At 39.8% G+C, this 18,020-nt stretch overlaps 1 protein-coding gene across 4 annotated transcripts in view; it reads right to left on the bottom strand.

The window, feature by feature from the left end:
* The window catches only part of MGAM (maltase-glucoamylase), a 169,720-nt gene that overhangs the window by 20,747 nt on the left and 130,953 nt on the right, over positions 1 to 18,020 (bottom strand). For all 4 annotated transcript variants that reach the window (XM_060196722.1, XM_060196721.1, XM_060196723.1 and 1 more), the window contains 11 exons: positions 17,500 to 17,612; positions 15,777 to 15,902; positions 14,014 to 14,142; positions 12,319 to 12,429; positions 11,561 to 11,623; positions 5,564 to 5,698; positions 5,020 to 5,107; positions 4,096 to 4,234; positions 2,905 to 3,038; positions 2,734 to 2,768; positions 2,525 to 2,641 (listed from right to left, as the gene is read on the bottom strand). In XM_060196722.1, coding sequence (XP_060052705.1) covers positions 2,525 to 2,641; positions 2,734 to 2,768; positions 2,905 to 3,038; positions 4,096 to 4,234; positions 5,020 to 5,107; positions 5,564 to 5,698; positions 11,561 to 11,623; positions 12,319 to 12,429; positions 14,014 to 14,142; positions 15,777 to 15,902; positions 17,500 to 17,612 — 1,190 coding nt within the window. The remainder of the gene's footprint in view (positions 1 to 2,524; positions 2,642 to 2,733; positions 2,769 to 2,904; positions 3,039 to 4,095; positions 4,235 to 5,019; positions 5,108 to 5,563; positions 5,699 to 11,560; positions 11,624 to 12,318; positions 12,430 to 14,013; positions 14,143 to 15,776; positions 15,903 to 17,499; positions 17,613 to 18,020) is intronic.

Below are 18,020 nucleotides of genomic sequence, written 5' to 3'. Positions count from 1 at the left end.
TAAAACCTTCAGGAAACACTTAATACCTATACTTTGAAAGTTTTTCCAAAAGATTGAAGAAACAGGAACACTCCACCTTCAATGTATCCAACATCACCTTGATACCAAAAGCAGATAGGAACACAACAGAAAGGGAAAACTACAGACCAATATCTTTGATGAACATAGATGCCAAAATATTGAACAAGATCCTGGCCAACTAGATTCAGCAGTATATAAAAAAGCTTGTTCATCACAATCAAGTGGGATTTATCCCAGGAATGCAAGGCTGGCTCCATATATGTAAGTCAATCAATTTAATTCACCACATCAATAAAAGCAAAACCAAAAACCACATGATTATCTCAATGGATGCAGAGAAAGCTTTTGACAGAATTCAACACCCATTCATGCTCAAAACACTACAAAAAGTTGGAATTGATATAAAATTCCTTAAGATAATGGAGTCCATATACAAAAAAACCTACAGCCAATATGATACTCAACAGATAGAAGCTGAAAGCATTCCCCCTCAGTTCAGGGACTAGACAGGGCTGTCCACTATCACCATTACTCTTCAGCATAGTAGTGGAAGTTCTCGTCATATAAATCAAGCAAGAGAAAGGAATCAAAGGAATACAGGTTGGAAGGGAAAAAGACAAACTATCACTATTTGCAGATGATATGATAAAAGAGACAGACACGTTCAAACCTGCTTCACTGCTAGTGAAGTGTTCCCTCTGCAGGTGGGAAGCAGGGGCTAGAACGTGAATCTTTACACTTGGTAATGTGTGGACTCAACTAGGTGCACCACCACAGCCCCCCTGAAGCAGAATCATTCTATGTGCCTATTGATTATATATATGTCTGTCTTCTTTGGAAAACTCTTTCCAGCTCCTTTATTATTTTTTTCTATTGAATTGTGTCTTACACATTTTTTGGATCACCAGATGTACACTCACTTTCAACATGTCACGTTCTCAAACTCCAGAAATAATTCTTTTTAAAAATTTTTTAAAGACTTTTTAAATATTTATTTTATTTATTCCCTTTTGTTGCCCTTGTTGTTTTATTGTTGTAGTTATTATTGTTGTTGTCGTTGTTGGATCGGACAGAGAGAAATGGAGAGAGGGAGGGGAAGACAGAGAGGAGGAGAGAAAGATAGACACCTGCAGACCTGCTTCACCGCCTGTGAAGCGAATTCCCTGCAGGTGGGGAGCCGGGGTTCAAACTGGGATCCTTATGCCAGTCCTTGTGCTTTGCGTTACCTGCGCTTAACCCGCTGCGCTACAGCCCGACTCCCTCCAGAAATAATTCTTTTTTTTTCAATATTTATTTTATTTATTTATTCCCTTTTGTTGCCCTTGTTGTTTTATTGTTGTTGTCATTGTTAGATAGGACAGAGAGAAATGGAGAGAGGAGGGGAAGACAGAGAGGAGGAGAGAAAGATAGACACCTGCAGACCTGCTTCACCACCTGTGAAGCGACTCCCCTGCAGGTGGGGAGCCGGGGTTCGAACCGGGATCATTATGCCGGTCCTTGTGCTTTGCACCACCTGCGCTTAACCCGCTGCGCTACAGCCCTACTCCCCAGAAATAATTCTTATCTATACACTCTTTCACATTAAATATATAGCTGGAGGTTATCATGCTAAGTGAGATAAGTAAAGAAGTGAAAGGCAGTGATGGGGACATAGCATAATGGTTCTGCAAAAGACTCTCATGCTTGAGATGCTGTGGCCCCAGGTTCAATCCCTAGCACCACCACAAGCCAGAACTGATAAGTGTTCTCTCTCTCTCTCTCTCTCTCGTGTGTGTGTGTGTGTGTGTATTCTCATTGAAATAAATAAACAAAAAGTAAAGTAAAAGACAATCACTAGATTGTTTCACTCATGTGGAATATAGATAACAAAAATAATCAAACTTTAAAAAATGTAGCAACAAACTGACTTTTAGACTTTGTGTGAACTATGGGTTATCAGAGGGAATGGGAAGCAGGAGAGTTTAGATAAAGATTGTGCATGTTGTGGTCTGGGAGGTGGTGCAGTGGATAAAGCACTGAACTCTCAAGCATGAGGTCCTGAGTTCAATCCCTGGCAGCTCATATGCTAGAGTGATGTCTGGTTCTCTCTCTCCTTCTATTTTTCTGATAAACAAGTAAATAAAGTATTTTAATAAATTCTGTGGGAGTTGGGCAGTAGCACAGCGAGTCAAGCTCACATGGCCAAGGGCCAGCTTAAGATCTTAGTTTGAGCTCCTGGCTCCCCACCTGCAGGGGAGTCACTTCACAAGAGGTGAAGCAGGTCAGCAGGTATCTCTCTTTCTCTCCCCCTTTCTGTCTCCCCCTCCTCTCTCCATTTCTCTCTGTCCTATCTAACAATAATGACATCAATAACAACATTAATAACTACAACAATAAAACAACAAGGGCAACAAAAGGAAATAAATAAATATTTAAAAAATCTTTAAACAAACAAAAAACAAGATTGCAATTTTTGTAGTTCAAAATGGGAAGCTGCATTTTCAGCTCAACGTGAATATCCTACCCTGGTCCCAATGGTGTTGTGGTTCCTGGAGAAGGGGTAAAAGGCCCCCAGCTGCATCCACCGAGCACACATTTCATATTCAGCATCATTAAAGAACCCACAAATATCTGCTCCCGTCTGAAATAAAATGAGATAAGTGAGTCCTTTGATAAGCTTGGAAGGACACTGGCCTCTGGCCAGTGATTAGGAGGGATCCTAAAGACACTTACATAAGACACACCAAAGAGGCTGAACTCCATCATGCCTGCAGTGAGAACAGAGCTGGGTCAGAATCTGCACTCATGACTCAAGGCCTTTTCCTCCCTCCTCACTTAATCCTTTGTCAAGGACCTAAACTTCCTTTCTGCCAGCAGAGAGGCCTCTGGGATCAACCCACTCACCAATGATCGATTTCTTCAGCTGGTCCCACCCAGATGTGTTATCTCCCAGCCAGTGTCCTCCCCAGCGTCCAGAAGAAGGGAACGTGGAACGGGTGATGACAATTCCTCGCTCTCCTGTCACTTCCTGAACAGCTCTGGTTAGAGGAGAAACAGAGAGGTGATTGAGAGCAGAGTAGGAAAGGACATGCCATATAGCTTCTCCTCCCAGACATCCTGAGCCAAAAAGCATGGTTACTAAAATGTTACCTGTTACCCATAAATTCTCACTGCCTGAATCCAGATGATAGAGATAATAAGAAAACAAGGTTTTGTTGTTGTTGTGATGCAAATAGACCTCACCATGGGATAAACTCACTGGATTATCCACAAGTAAGAAGCAAGCCCCAAATCTTACTACTGTTACATCAGTATCCAAGGAGGAAAGATAAATTCCTTTATAAGACTTTCCTTAAGATCCCTTTACTAATCATTAACTGAGGACACAAAATGAGACAGTGCTAATTCAGAAGAATATCAGCTGGATAACCTGAAAGAGTAATTATAAATAAATGACAATTCAAGAAAGGTCAATATCTTCTGTTAAAAAAAGAGTGGGGAGTGGTGGAGGCCTAGTCTTCTGGTCTACCTGGGTCTCATAAAGAATTATATCATCAGTTACATGGTGTAATAATTGTTGTATCTCCATGTGTGGCTTCTGCAAGAGAACTAGGTTTTATTTAAATCTACATTCCTATTATTACAGTATCTTCTCCATACTCAAAGGTGTTTGTTCAATAAATAAAAACTGTTGAGGTCAGGAGATAAGTTATTCATTAGATCACACACATTGTCAAGCACAGGGGCTCAGATCTAGACATGCAGGGAAGCTCCACAGATGGTGGAACAGTGCTGTGTTGTTTTTGCATCCTTCTCTAGGTATTTCTCCCTCTTTTTTTCTTTCTCTCTTTGTCTCTGAAATTAAAAAAAGAAGAAGAACTTAAAAACTCAGCCCAGGGAGCAAAGGAATTGCACATGTGTGAAACTCAAAGACTGTAGAATAAAATCAAATACATGAAAACTATCCCATACTTATGATTAAGATTTCATTAACACTTATGAGAACATATTGAAAGAAAGAAAAAGAAAGTAGCTGTACCAGTCACTGACTATTACTGGAGATGTCTGGGCCAGAGAAGGGCAGGGATAACTCACTCATATGTGGGTCTGGTCTGGGACCAACCATACAGGCTGTGCACATCATAGTGTCTCAACAGAGTGCCATCTGGCAGGATCTGCTGTCCTTCCATGCATATGGTCTTGCTACTTAAACCCCTGTCTCTGGATTCCAGATCTAGGGAGAAAGATTTAGACAACAGGAAAGTTAAGTTCTGTTCATATAAGGTCTCTAATCATACAACCGATCTCTGGATTAAAAAACTAACTCGGCCCCTGCCTGTAACCCTCTCCTTCCTTCCCAAGGAGGTGAGTGTGTGTATGCTGGACTCTGACCTTCAGTGGTATCCTCAAGCCCCCACCCCACCCAGCCCAACCCAATGATTTTGATCAATCTTCTTGGACTGTTCTCTAGGGGAAAACTGGAAGCCAATTATCACTTACTATGTGACAAACCACAGTCCAGGCTTTTAAAACACATCAAATATTCCATAGGAGTCTTATAATGTCATTGAAGAAAAAGATACCATCATCTTCTTCTTGTAATTAAAAAAAAAAAAAAGCTTAGAAAAAACAAGTCATTGTTGCAAGTGGTAAAACTGACAGAGATCATTTTCTGGAGCCAAGATATAAGCGGAAATAAGCAGGTGTCAAAGTCCATATATTTCATGATAAGGAAGCGTTCTACCCATTAGTGGTAAAATGTGTTAGTATCTAGGAGTTAGAAGAAGCATGATGACCTAAGACATGACCACTGTTAAACATTTCCCAAACAAATTTGAGAAATCCACCCAACATGACTGGCAATTTGCACACACCCAACTAGGTAAAGAGCTTCGGGTGTGTTTATTTTTGGCTTCCCAAACTAAAGTACTGAGTACTCTGACAGTGGCCTCTAAGATCTTGTGTGAGTCATTCGTTGTGGCTATGCTTCCACCTTTAGAGAAGGCCAGGGATCCTTACGAGGCATGTAGGGAGGGTGGTTCAGAATGGTGTTCTTGCAGCCAGGAGGGACTGCTCCATTCACAAAGCTTGCAGGTTCATTCATGTCCTAGAAATGTCAAACACAGAAATATCTTAATTTTACAAATTACTTATCAACCCAAACAAGAAAAGAATGAAGCAATCTTTCACTATCCTATCATACTGGCCCATGGGGATACTCACACACACAACCCAGCTGATAAACTGATTGGTAAGATCTGTTACACTGCACGGAATAACTAGTTGGAGAGTTTTTCTAATTCTTGTTCAGGGTGTGAAGCAAGGCTCAGAGCCAAAGAGTCCCTAGTAATTTCCTTGGAGTTCTGCATTAGGAAGTTCAGCCAAGGTCCAAGGTCTAATGACTATCATTGAGCTTCTACTAGTAGTTGAAGCAGTTCTAATCTGATAAGTCCAAGGTCTTTTTTGGATGATTATTAGCCCTATGATGAAAGGTCAGGGATATGGAAGTTTAAATGCACAAAGAGAGACAGCAATCTACAGGAACACAGACACAAGCACTTACAATCCACATGCCATCATAGCTCAAGCTCTTGGCTGGGTTCTGTGTATTGTTGTGTAGCTCTTTCAGCTCTCTCTTCCACCATGCGATAGTTGAACTACGGAAAAAGTCTGGGAAGGCTGCATAAGCTCGGTATAGCTGTGGAAATTAAACACATTGCATTTGTCCCAGATGAGTATATTAGAGAACCAAGAGGCATTTAGTGAGAGCTCCTAGCTAATACAAAGTCTTGTACTAGATGGTGTTATATCTTATGAACAAAGCCCACCTAACATTCTGAGCTACTTGAAATATAAAAAGGGATAGAACAGGGCAAAGAAGAGAAATATGCACAGTTTAAATGCCCTCTTAGCATTTGGAAAGTATCTTTAGGCTGATTCTGTTTGCATCAGCATGAACAGTCACAATCAACAGTCTGAACTAACTAACTCAAATGTTAGATGCCCAGATTCTGCCTCTAAGCATTCCTAAAAGACATTTTTTTCTTTTTGTAAATTTTTTATTACCTTTATTTATTTATTGGATAGAGACAGCAAGAAACCGAGAGGGAAGGGTGGGATAGAGAGACAGAGAGACACCTGCAGTCCTGTTTATCACTTGTGAAGCTTTCCCCCTCCAGGTGGGGTCTGGGGGCTCAAACCTGGGTCCTTGTGCATTGTAATGTGCGCTCAACCAGGTGCCCCACCATCTAGCGCCAGTATCACAGATTATTTTATCATTTTCTTACTAGCATCATTTTGTAAACCTTTATTATTACCATGTTTTACTTGAATATTAAAATTAATCACACAGTCATATTCCTTAACTGGCTTTCTATAAGATATTCTATAAGCATTCCTCAAAGACAAAGCACTAGAAAGCAGAAACTGCAGGTTGGAAAGGGAAAACATCGGATGCATTTTCTGTCAGATGAAAAGACGGTAAAAACAAACTGGAAAGGTAGTGCCCTCCTGTCTTCTTTCCATAAAGGAAATGGAAATGAGAAATAAGATAGTATTTTTGTCTGATCAAACTACCTAATGGTATGTGTCTGTGTTTCCTATGGCTTCAGAATCACTCGAAAACTACAGTTGTATGCCAAGCAAGCAAATAATAAAATGTTGTGTCTTTATTTTAACTTGAAAGTAGATCCGAGGTCTAACTCCTTAACTAGACTGTGTGTTTTGTTGAGAGCAATGGCCTTGCTTTATATACTAGCAGAGCATGATATTTCCCCACATTATTGAAGGCAGGACTTGCATAAAGTGCGTATTCAGTGTAAAACTGTGACTTCATATCACTTAGTGGCAGCAAATATCCATACATTTCTACATAGCCCATGCAGTTTGTTAGGGAAATTCACAGTTCTTTGTATGTCCATAGTAAATGGACTTCTCTGTGTGTATCACTCTGTCTAGTAGTTAAATAACTAAATAATGCCAGTGAGGCTGAAAAGGGAGACACACTGAGTTGGACTGGGAAGCTTCTAGGTCTCATACATAAGAGTCAAAATATAGGTAGAAACCCACATATCTAGATAAAAGGCAAGTAAGGGACAGAAAGAAGGAAACAGGAATAAATCAGAATGTCAGCATCTGGTCTCCAGAGAAGTGAGAGAACAGTGAGCCACATGCTTGAGAATCTCAAAAGGGAGACCTACAAAACATAACCTTTTATTTTAAAATAGAAATAAACATGGCACAAGAAGGAGACATCTTTATACCAGAGACAGAGTTTTAGCTCAAACAGAGATATACCTAGAAAGAGATGGGCATTAGGATAAGCATTCAGGACCATTCAAGGAAGTCTGGCCCATATCTAAGCTACAGCTGGATCCTACAGGGGATACATGAGAAGAGAAGCCAACCCCCTGCAAAGGGCTTTGATGATCCTTGCCTATGAATTAATGACTACTGTATCTTTCTCCAAGGTGTTGACCTTGCCTCACACCTTTCTGCAGCTTCTCATACCTTGCTTCTTCCTTACTCTCCTGCTCATCAACTCATATACCCATCTGGGTGTGTGACTCCAGGATCACTTATCATGATCCACAGTGTGCTATCAGATGCAATCCTTTTGATGTATTGCACCAAAGTAAAAGACTCTGGGGTGGGTGGTGGGGAGAATTCAGGTCCTGGAGCAGGATGGCAGAGGACCTAGTGGGGGTTGTATTGTTGTGTGGAAAACTGAGAAATGTTATGCATGTACAAACTGAATGAAGATAAAAAGTGATACGGGTTGGGAAGTGATGCACCTGGTAGAGCACACATGTTACCATGTGCAAGTACTGGGGTTTGAGCCCCCGTTCCCCACCTGCAGCAGGGAAGGTTTCATGAGTGGTGAAGTAGGACTGCATGTATCTCTTTTTCTGTCTCTCTCTTTCTCTACTATGCCTTCCTAACAATTTCTCTGTCTCTATCAAAGAAAAGAAAGAGAAAAAAAAAGAAAGAGAGAAAGAAATGAAAAGAAGGAAAAATAAAGGAAGGAAAGGAGGAAGGAAGGGAAGGAAGAAGGAAGGAAGGAAGGAAGGAAGGAAGGAGGAAGGAAGGAAGGAAGGAAGGAAGGAAGGAAGGAAGGAAGGAAGAAGGAAGGAAGGAAGGAAGAAGGAAGGAAGGTAGTAAGAAAGAAAGAAAGAAAAAAAGAAAGAAAGAGAGAAAGAGACAGAGAAGCCACCAGGAATGGTGGAGTCATCGTGTAAGCACCAAGCCCCAACAATAATTCTGGTGGTAATAAAAATTAATAATAAAAAGGCAAATAAAAGTGATGGTTACAACACAAAAACAAATAGGTCAATGGAATAAAGTAGAAGCCATATAAGGAGTTGAGTAATCTTTGGTATAAGGAAAGGATATCTCTATACAAAAGAATTAAATTGGACTCTTGTCTTATCCCAGTTATGAAAACTAATTCAAAACTTGACTTAGGAAGGAAGTGTAGGCAGGATGGTTGAAAAAAATGTGGAGAAACATGTAACTGTAGCTATAGATAGACAATTATATAGTCAGCCCATATCAGTGACCTTGGGAGAACGATTGCAGTTTCCAATAGTGAAGACAGAGACACAGAACTCTGGTGGTGGAAACCATGTGGAATTATAGCCTTATAATCTTATAATTTTACAAATCAATATTAAGTTACAAGTGAAAATATTTTTTAAAAATTTCAAAGGCGTCTAGAAAGGAAGTATAAAGAGAATGGTCCTTGGCATTGCTCTTGGCCATGTCTCCTTGGACTTGATATCAATAAAACAAGCAAGAAAAGCAAAGATAAATAGATAAATAAGTGGAGCTACATAACTAAAAATGTCTCTCAGAGCAGAATAATCAAGACAAGGGAAACACACCCTGAAGAGGAGGGAAAATGCTTGCAAGCCAAGTATTTGATAAGAGATTAATAACCCCAACATACATACATCTACAATTCAACAATGAGAAAACAATTAAGTTGACTTTAAAATGAACAAGAGCCAGAACAGACATTCTAGAGAAGCCATTCAAATACTCTACAAATACTGTAAAAGATCTTTAACATCACAAATGATCAGGGGATACAAATAAATTCTCAGAGAACAGACGCTTATACCCATTAGTGATTGTCTTATCAAAACAACAAGAGATAAAAAGTGTGAAGATGATTTGGAGAAAAGAGAATGCATTGTTGGTATAGCCACTGGTATACATTGGTATACTCATTTTAGAAAATAGTATGAGGTATCTTCTAGTTATTAAAATAGAAATACCCTAAGATCCAATAATCCCATTGTGTGGTACATATAAGAATGAAACAAAATCAATATCTTGAAAATATGTTTGCATGCCCATGTTCAGGAGGGAAATATTCACAATCCCCAAGAAGTAGAAACAACATATGTCAGTGGATGGATCAGTGGATGAATCATTAAAGATGTGAGGTGGGCACACACAATGGAAGATTACTTGGCCATGAGGATAAAGAAATTTCTGCCATCTGTGACCACATACAGAAACATTCTGCTAAAGGAAATAAACCAGAAAGATGAAATATAAAACATTACATGTGGAATCAAAAATACTTATCATATTCTTTTTTTAAAAAAATTTTTATTTATTTATTTTTTTACATTTATTTGTTCCCTTTCGTTGCCCTTGTTTCTTTTTATTGTTATAGTTACTATTGTTGTAGTTGATGTTGGATAAGACAGAGAGAAATGGAGAGAGGAGGGGAAGACATAGAGGGGGAGAGAAAGACACCTACAGACCTGCTTCACCACCTGTGAAACGACTCCCTTGCAGGTGGAGAGCCTGGGGCTCGAACTGGGATCCTTATGCCAGTCCTTGTGCTTTGTGCTGCATGCGTTTAACCCGCTGCACTACTGCCCGACTCCCTTATAATATTCTGATTTATGTATGATACTTTAGTTGTATTGGGGGGGATAACAAAAAGAAAATACGACTAAAAGTCAAGTTGTGTATGACCCTGAACTTATCTGGCCTGGGAGATTTCTATGTGCCTGTGTGTTACATGAACCAACAAACTCCACACAAACTTTTGAGAGATACCACAAGGAAAGCAAGAAGCTTGGTCATCTCCATTGAGTCTTTACCTGAGATCTATTTACTCATAAGGACCTGTCCCCAGGAGACAGTAAGGTTTAACATAAGGTTGGAAATTGGAAGACAAGAGCAGGATGTAGAAACCAAAGGAGAAACAGAGGTATTCATAAGAGTGAAGACAGAGAAGCCTATCTAAGGAGAAAAAGAAATTCAGAGAGAAAGACTCAGTCACTGAAGACAAGGGTAGGAGATTTGTTGAAACTGGGTACTGAATCTCAAAAATAATAATATACCTGGATACTGCTATAAAAAAAACAGTAAGTTGTTTCTTTACACTAAGTAATGTGAATGAATCTATTCACCAGTACAAAACATAGAAATATTGTGCAGACTCCAACTTAAAGGTGGTTTAAAGTATAGAAGGGCATACCACAGCATGAAAATATAAAAGGTCTTTATGCAGCCATGGCATCATCTCCCAGACAATAATTTGGATCCAACTGCATTTCAGATTTCAGGCTCAGGGAAAAAAAAAAAAAAACTAGTATAGCCATAGGCCCTTTGGAATATAACTAAAATATACCTACTAGCTCTCTACAAAACAGAGACATCCCCCCAACTCTTCATCTGCACTGTTCCAGCCTTTAGGTTCATGATTAGTCAACAATTTGTTTGGCTTTGTGTGTTAACTTTCTTTTCAGCCACCAGGTTCCAGATGCTAGCATGATGCCAACCAGACTTCCCTGGACAGACAACCGCATCAATGTGTCCTGGAGCTCTCATTCCCCAGAGCCCCACCCCACTAAGGAAAGAGAGAGGCAGGCTGGGAGTATGGATCATGAACATGTCAACGCCCATGTTCATCAAGGAAGTAATTACAGAAGCCAGACCTTCCACCTTCTGCATCCTACAATGACCTTGGGTCCATACTCCCAGAGGGATAAAGAATAGGAAAGCTATCAGGGGAGGGGAAGGGAGGGGATATGGAGTTCTGGTGGTGGGAATTGTGTGGAGTTGTACCCTTCTTATCCTATGGTTTTGTCTGTGTTTCCTTTTTATAAATAAAAAAATACAAAATGTACATTCAGGGTAATCACAATTAAAAAACACAAAAGCAGAAACAATTATACTGATTTGGAGAAAAGATAGTCTTTCTTGAAGGTATTATCCAGTAGAATTATCATGAGTCTTTATAATCTGACAGACTTGGATTTGAAATCACCATTCTGTCTCTGTTTCATAAAACTATGAGCAAATAATTAAAGCTCTCTGAGTCTTTGCTATGCTAAGGATAATAATACCTAACACTCAATTGGGAAAAAACTCCATGTGAAATGATTGCTACACACACAACACAACAAGGCTCCCTAAGTACATTTTCTAACTTCCCCCAAAAGCAAGACACCCAGAATCCAAGACACCCAGATCCCGGCAGCTAACATATGCTGCCAACACTAACTCCCCCAAACTTGCCCAAAGGGACCATTACCTCCACTTGAGTTTCCCAGTCTAGAGAACTGTTTATAACAACATCAGGTAAGTCAGGCCAGACCTGCAGATAGAAAAATTGTCAAAAGCAATGCACTAGATAATTTCTCTTATACAATAGTCCCTTGCATCTAGCATTCATGATCTAGGAGGTTATGATACTAAGCTCAAGGACCAGCACAAGGATCCGAGTTCCAGCCCTTGGCTCCCACCTGCAGACTGAACATTTCTCAAGTGACAAAGCAGGTCTGCAGATGTCGACCTTTCTCTCTTCCTCTCTATCTCCCCCTCCTCTCTTAATTTCTCTCTGTCCTATCCAATAAAATGGAAAAAATGGCCACCAGGAGCAGTGGATTCATATTGCTGGCACTGAGTCCCAGCAATAAACCTGGAAGCAAAAAAAAAAAAAACCCAAAAAACAAAAAACAAAAAAAAACAGGGTTCAAGCCCCTAATCCCCACCACCTACAGGAGAAAAATTTTCACTAGTAATAAATCAGTGCTGCAAATGCCTCCTTTTTTCTGTTCTTCTCTCTCTCTCTTTCCCCTCTCAATTTCTATATATTCTATCAAATAGACAAACAAATAAATACATACTTCTTTGATTGTGTTGATAGATGGTGGCTGAGAAAATGAGCCCTTCTGACCTCAGAGCCCATGTGAAAATATTTAATTATCAAAGCGCACAGACACATAAGCGATTAATTCCAGACCTCCCCCCACCCAGGGGAGTAGCAGGTCACCACTCTTCGAGTCATACCTTCCCCCAGATAATGTTGCCGCCATCGGGGTCTTTGATGAAGACATCATCCTGCACACCACGAGTGAAGGCAGGGTAGGGCTTTGTCTCATTGCCTGAAATGGCAGGGTCCTGGAATTGAAGCGCACGTCAGGTGAGGACACGGAAGCCAGAGAATTATCCAGATTGAAAGACACCAGCTCTAATCCAAAGGGAAGCCTCAGCTAGGCTTCCACCTGAACCGTCAAATGTCTGTGGGTCCTAGAAAAGGCATTTGCTTTTCTTTATGTTGAGGAGGTTTGCAACACTGTTGGTTTTGGAATATAATTGTGCTTGCCTTTAAATGTGTTACCATTACACACCCACCACCAAAGTACCAATGTTCCCCTAGAATCATTTATTATTGTGACTTTTTAAATCTCCCAGTGGTCCTTTTCCCCCCTTTTTAGGAAGGAGAGGAATGAATAGATGCAGAGGGAAATAGAGAGGAAGGGGAAGATAAAGAGAGACACCTGCAGCATTCTTTCACCACTCATGTAGGGGATTGAACGTGGATCCTTGCACATGGTAATATGTGCACTCTACCAGGTGTGCCACTGCTCAGCCCCTGCTTATTGAATCTTAACTTCCCTAACATGAATGATCCCTGTTGGATAAGGGAAGTAGCTAATCATTACAGCATAAAACTTGCACACTTGATGCCCCAAGTTCAGCTCCTTAAATGTATACACCAGAGCTAAACAGTGCTCTGTGTAATATAAGCAAATATTTTTATTTTAATTGATTAGTTTAATCTTTTGCAAAGTCTAAGTCTCAGCTATATGCAATTTAACACTCCTAAGCCATTTATTTTTGTTGTTGTTGTTGTATGGGAAAGAGAGAAAGAGGAAGAGGGAGAAAGAGAGAATGAGAGAGAAGAGCAGAAGAGGGAGAGGGAAAGAAAAAGGAGACACCACAGCCTCAGCTTTCCACAAGGCTGTGCCAAATCTCATGCAGTGCTAATCTCAAGTTTGAGCCAAGTACTGGGTGTATTGCACTAAAGAAAATGACTCTGGGGTGGAGTGGGAAATAGGGTAGGAGGTGTGGGGGGTGGGGAGCGTTCAACTCCTGGAACACGGCTGAGGAAGAGGACCTAGATGAGGGGTTACAGTATTATGCAGAAAACTGAGAAATATTACACATGTTCCTACTACTGTATTTCACTGTTGACTGTAAACCATTAGTCCCCCCAATAAAGAAAAAAGAAAGACTGAGCAAGCACATTGTAATTCATATAACCTACCTTTATTCATATAACTATATGAATTCATATATATTCATATAACTATCCCTGTTGTCCTAAATAATTTTAAATAATACACTTTTTAAAGAAAATTCTCTGTCGGGAGTCAGGCAGTAGTGCAGTGGGTTAAGCACAGGTGGCGCAAAGCACAAGGACTGGTGTAAGGGTCCCGGTTCGAGCTCCCCACTCCCCATCTGCTGGGGAGTCACTTCACAGGCGGTGAAGCAGGTCTGAAGGTGTCTCTCTTTCTCTCCCCCTCTCTGTCTTCCCCTTCTCTCTCCATCTCTCTGTCCTATCCAACAGCGACATCAATAATAACTAAAACAACAAAACAACAAGGACAACAAAAGGAAATAAACAAATTTTAAAATTTTCTGTTATTCAAAAGCCCATTATCTCTTCCAAACAGGCCCACCCAATACAAGGGAACTGACCAGAATGAGAATGACTCGCATCCCTTGTTCCTTCAGCTCATTAATCAGGCCTGGAAATCCGGCAAAATTGGGGCTGAGGGTGAAGTCCAGCTGCCTTTCCATGTAGTCAATGTCTGAGTACTGCACATCCTAGGTGAACAAACCAAGGCGCAGAGTGAAGAAGGCTGGGGAAAAAAAATCTAGGTTTCATGTGAGACTGACACTCCACAAAACAACAAGTTTCTGATATCATTTTCCTGATTCAAATCCAACATTTGCTTTTTTTTTTTTGGAAAAAGGTTCAAGGAAATTCACCCTGTTCTCAATTGTTCCCACCATAAAATAAAATGTGGAAAACTGGAAAATGTTATGCATGCACAAACTATTGTATTTACTGTAGAGTGTAAAAAATAATCCCCCAATAAAACATAAAAGAGAATATATATTTTATATGTTTATATATATATATATATATATATATTCAAAATATAAGGTGATAATGTCTATTTGGCACAGGTGTTGTGAGGATAAGTGAAAACAGATGGGAAAGTGTAATGTAACTAACTGGCCAAGAGGAGTGTGATCCCTTAGAGAACTGATCCCTTAAAGCAAGTTCATTTTATTCTGTCACAAGGCAGTGGTTCTCTAGAGGCTGTTTCTGTTACTAACAGTTCATGTCCAGAGAGATCAACATAATCTAACAGTCCTAGTACAGTGCAGATAGTATATCTATTAATAAAATGAAAGAGAATGAAAACAGATACACAAGACCTCTCATTGCTGGACCAGCAAAACATCCACTTGCATAGCAGACCTGTCTTGCCGCATGTACACATCCCAGATTCCAGCCCTGCTCCCGCCACATCAGAGGAAGCTTCAGTTCTATGATGCCTGCCCCCCACTCTCCCTTTGTCTCTCTGCATCTCTAACTGGCTCCTTTCTCTGTAAAAGTCATACTGGAGTGGTGAAGCCCAGGTTAACAACAACAAATTGTTTGGGAATAGTCAATCCTGGCTGTTGTCGTCAAACACCATTTTCTTAGTGAGAATGAACTGTGTAAACTATACTTTCCATGGGTAGGAACAATTGCTAACAGTAGGAAAACAAGTAGGTTAAAACGGAGCCTGTAAGTGGTTTGAGGGATTAATTCTCTACTGGACCCCACTTGCCCAGCAGGTCAAGAGCACTTAACTTCTATATGCATCTCCTATGGAAATCATTCCTAGTATCACCCATATTCACCTAGAAACTAGCTCAGAGATGAGAGAAGACTTGCCGTAGTGCCAGAAAAGTGTTAGAACTACATACAAATCTCTAACTGGTTTGGGATTAATTTTGTTAACATTAAACAGTACTATTGTTGGGGGAGGCAAGTACTCTTAAGGTACAAAGGATTTTTTTTTAAATGTACTGGCACCAAATGAAAGAAATCACCCTATATAGCAACTCAAAATATAGGGTGATTGTATGTATATACATTCATGATATATAGAAAGTGTGGAGCTGATAATAAAGGAAGTGATAATGTAAGAAGTGTATAGCTGATGCAACAGTGGAGTTGACCAGATGTCTTCCTCCTTTGGCAAATAACTGTGACACTTTCAGATGGGAATGGTGACCTCAGTTGTATGGGTTTCGGTGAGATCCAGTCTAAGAGTGTGTGAGAAGTCACTTTGTACTTTCACAGAACACCACACAAAATTCAACAAACTAATGCAGACAAAAAGACTACTAGGCTTGTGGGTGAGGCCCTAGAGACAGTCCAGCACAAACTGAGGACATACATAGGGGATACGGGCATCCACCATGTCTTCATACAGTTGTTTAATCTCAGCGCTGTTTTTGTATCCATAGCGGCACAACTGGAACCCCAAGGACCAGTAAGGAACCATCACTGGCCGACCAATCACCTAGAAAACAGACAGAAAATATTAGTTCTGGATGTACTCTCTCTCCTCTTTCTTTCTAGGCCTATTATCAACTCTTGATACCATCTTCTCAGATAATATTCTTAGTCTACCTGTATGTTAGTTATACTATCAGGCTCTGGCAAAGATTACTAAAGTCATGGGCCCCTGGGAACATAACTAAAATAGATTTCTAGCTTCTTCATACCCTAAAACTCATAATTTCATATGCTCTGTTCCTGCCTTTGGGTTCCTGTCTATTAAATAATTTATTTTGCTTTATATCTTACCATGTTTTCAGCAACCAAATTGCAGATCCTACTACCATTCCATCCTGACTCCCCTTAGCAGACAACGTCACCAATGTGTCCCTGAACCATACCTCTCCAAAGCCCTACCCCACTAGGGAAAGATAGAAACAGGCTGTGGGTATGGGCTGACCTGACAATATGCATGTTCAATGGAGAATCAATTACAGAAGTCAGACCTCCCATCTTCTACACCCCATAAGGAATTTTGATGTATATTCCCAGAGAGGGATAAAGAATAGGGACGCTTCCAATAGAGGGGATGGGACACAGAACTCTGCTGATGGAAACTGTATGGAATTGTACTCCTGATATCTTACAGTCTTGTTAATCATTATTAAATACTAATAAAATTTGAAAAAAAAAGAAAATATCAGTCCTTAAGAAGGCAAATCTGGATTGCAATATCAAAAGAATAAGGATATATGTCTAGTGTTCCCAGTTAGACAATCAGCAACTTCAAATCCAGAAAAGAACTGAGAGAATGGGGAAGCCACAAGGAGAAATGAAGAATGTTCCCTGCTAGTCTTGGTCTCCCCCTTTAAAATATTTTGTAAATCATATTTCACTCTGATTCCTAGAGACATTCTGTCTCGTTAATTAAAAAAAAAAACTAAGAACCTAGAGTCAAAATGACAAGGCTTCAAGACAGGCGCCTATCCTGATAATTCTATGCTTCTGAACAAAAGTTAAATGACTTCAGTTTTTTCACCTGTAAGCTGAGATGATTTGTTGGAGTCTTGACTCCATAATGTATTATGAGAACTGAATTGATTGAAACATGTAAAGTGCTATTGTTTACAGTAAGTAATATATCAGCAACATACAGGAAGTATTATATATTTATGTTTTCTCTGCTCTTGCTAAAATGACTGCTATGAGCACTATGATCAAGGCAATGCTAGTACCAACATCACATCACCACCACCATCATTGTTTCCACCACCATCACACCCATCATCAACACCAACAGCATGACTACCATTATTCAGGATTATCTTCACAGTCATGCATCATCACAACCTCTACCAACACCACCATCATCGATATAATCTTGACGAAGATCACCACCACAGTTTCCACAGATACCACCACCAGGGGCACCAATTTTACTTCTACTATTCTTCAGTGCTTTTAGCAAGTATATATGAAGTGATTACTAGGATCATTTGTTGTTCCTGCTATAAATCAACTTGTTCCCAGGAATTTCAATTATCATCTGAGAACTATACTAATGAGCATGGGCTTGGACACTCATAGTGTTCAGTAGAAACAGTAAATTTTCCTCTTACCTCAGTGTATTGCTTAGTGACAAGCTCTGGAGTTGGCCCCAAGACCACATAAAAGTCCAGAATTCCTCCTATGGTGCGATATGTCAAAGCAGGTGTGGGCTGGAATGTCACATCTGTAAATAAAGAAAGGTACCAATCAAACCAGAAAATTCAAAGGTGAGGAATTACCCTTGAAATTCATACTCTCCCTCACCCAATTCCTATGTTTCCTTTTATAAAGTAGAGTATTTGTACTCTACACACATAGAATTAAAGAAGTTGAGTGAAAGTCAACAGTAACTCACCCTAAGTTTCCCTTGTGGTATGCTTTATCTAACATTTCATCAATAAATTTAAAAATTATATTATTATGACCTTTATTTTAGAATGACAATTCTTCAAAGATACTGCAACATTGAGCTGCAATTTTACCCAATGATAGCATTTTGTATAAACATTGCATAGTGAAAGCCAATGTCAATATCCTATTAACTCAGTTATATAACAAGTTTTTACATTCACAATCTTTCCCCTAAATCTTT

Source organism: Erinaceus europaeus, chromosome 8 (genome assembly GCF_950295315.1).
Source record: "Erinaceus europaeus chromosome 8, mEriEur2.1, whole genome shotgun sequence".
NCBI classification, from domain to species: Eukaryota; Metazoa; Chordata; class Mammalia; order Eulipotyphla; family Erinaceidae; genus Erinaceus; species Erinaceus europaeus.
Note: the sequence above shows the minus strand (reverse complement) of the source record. Positions and strands in the feature narration are given on the sequence as shown.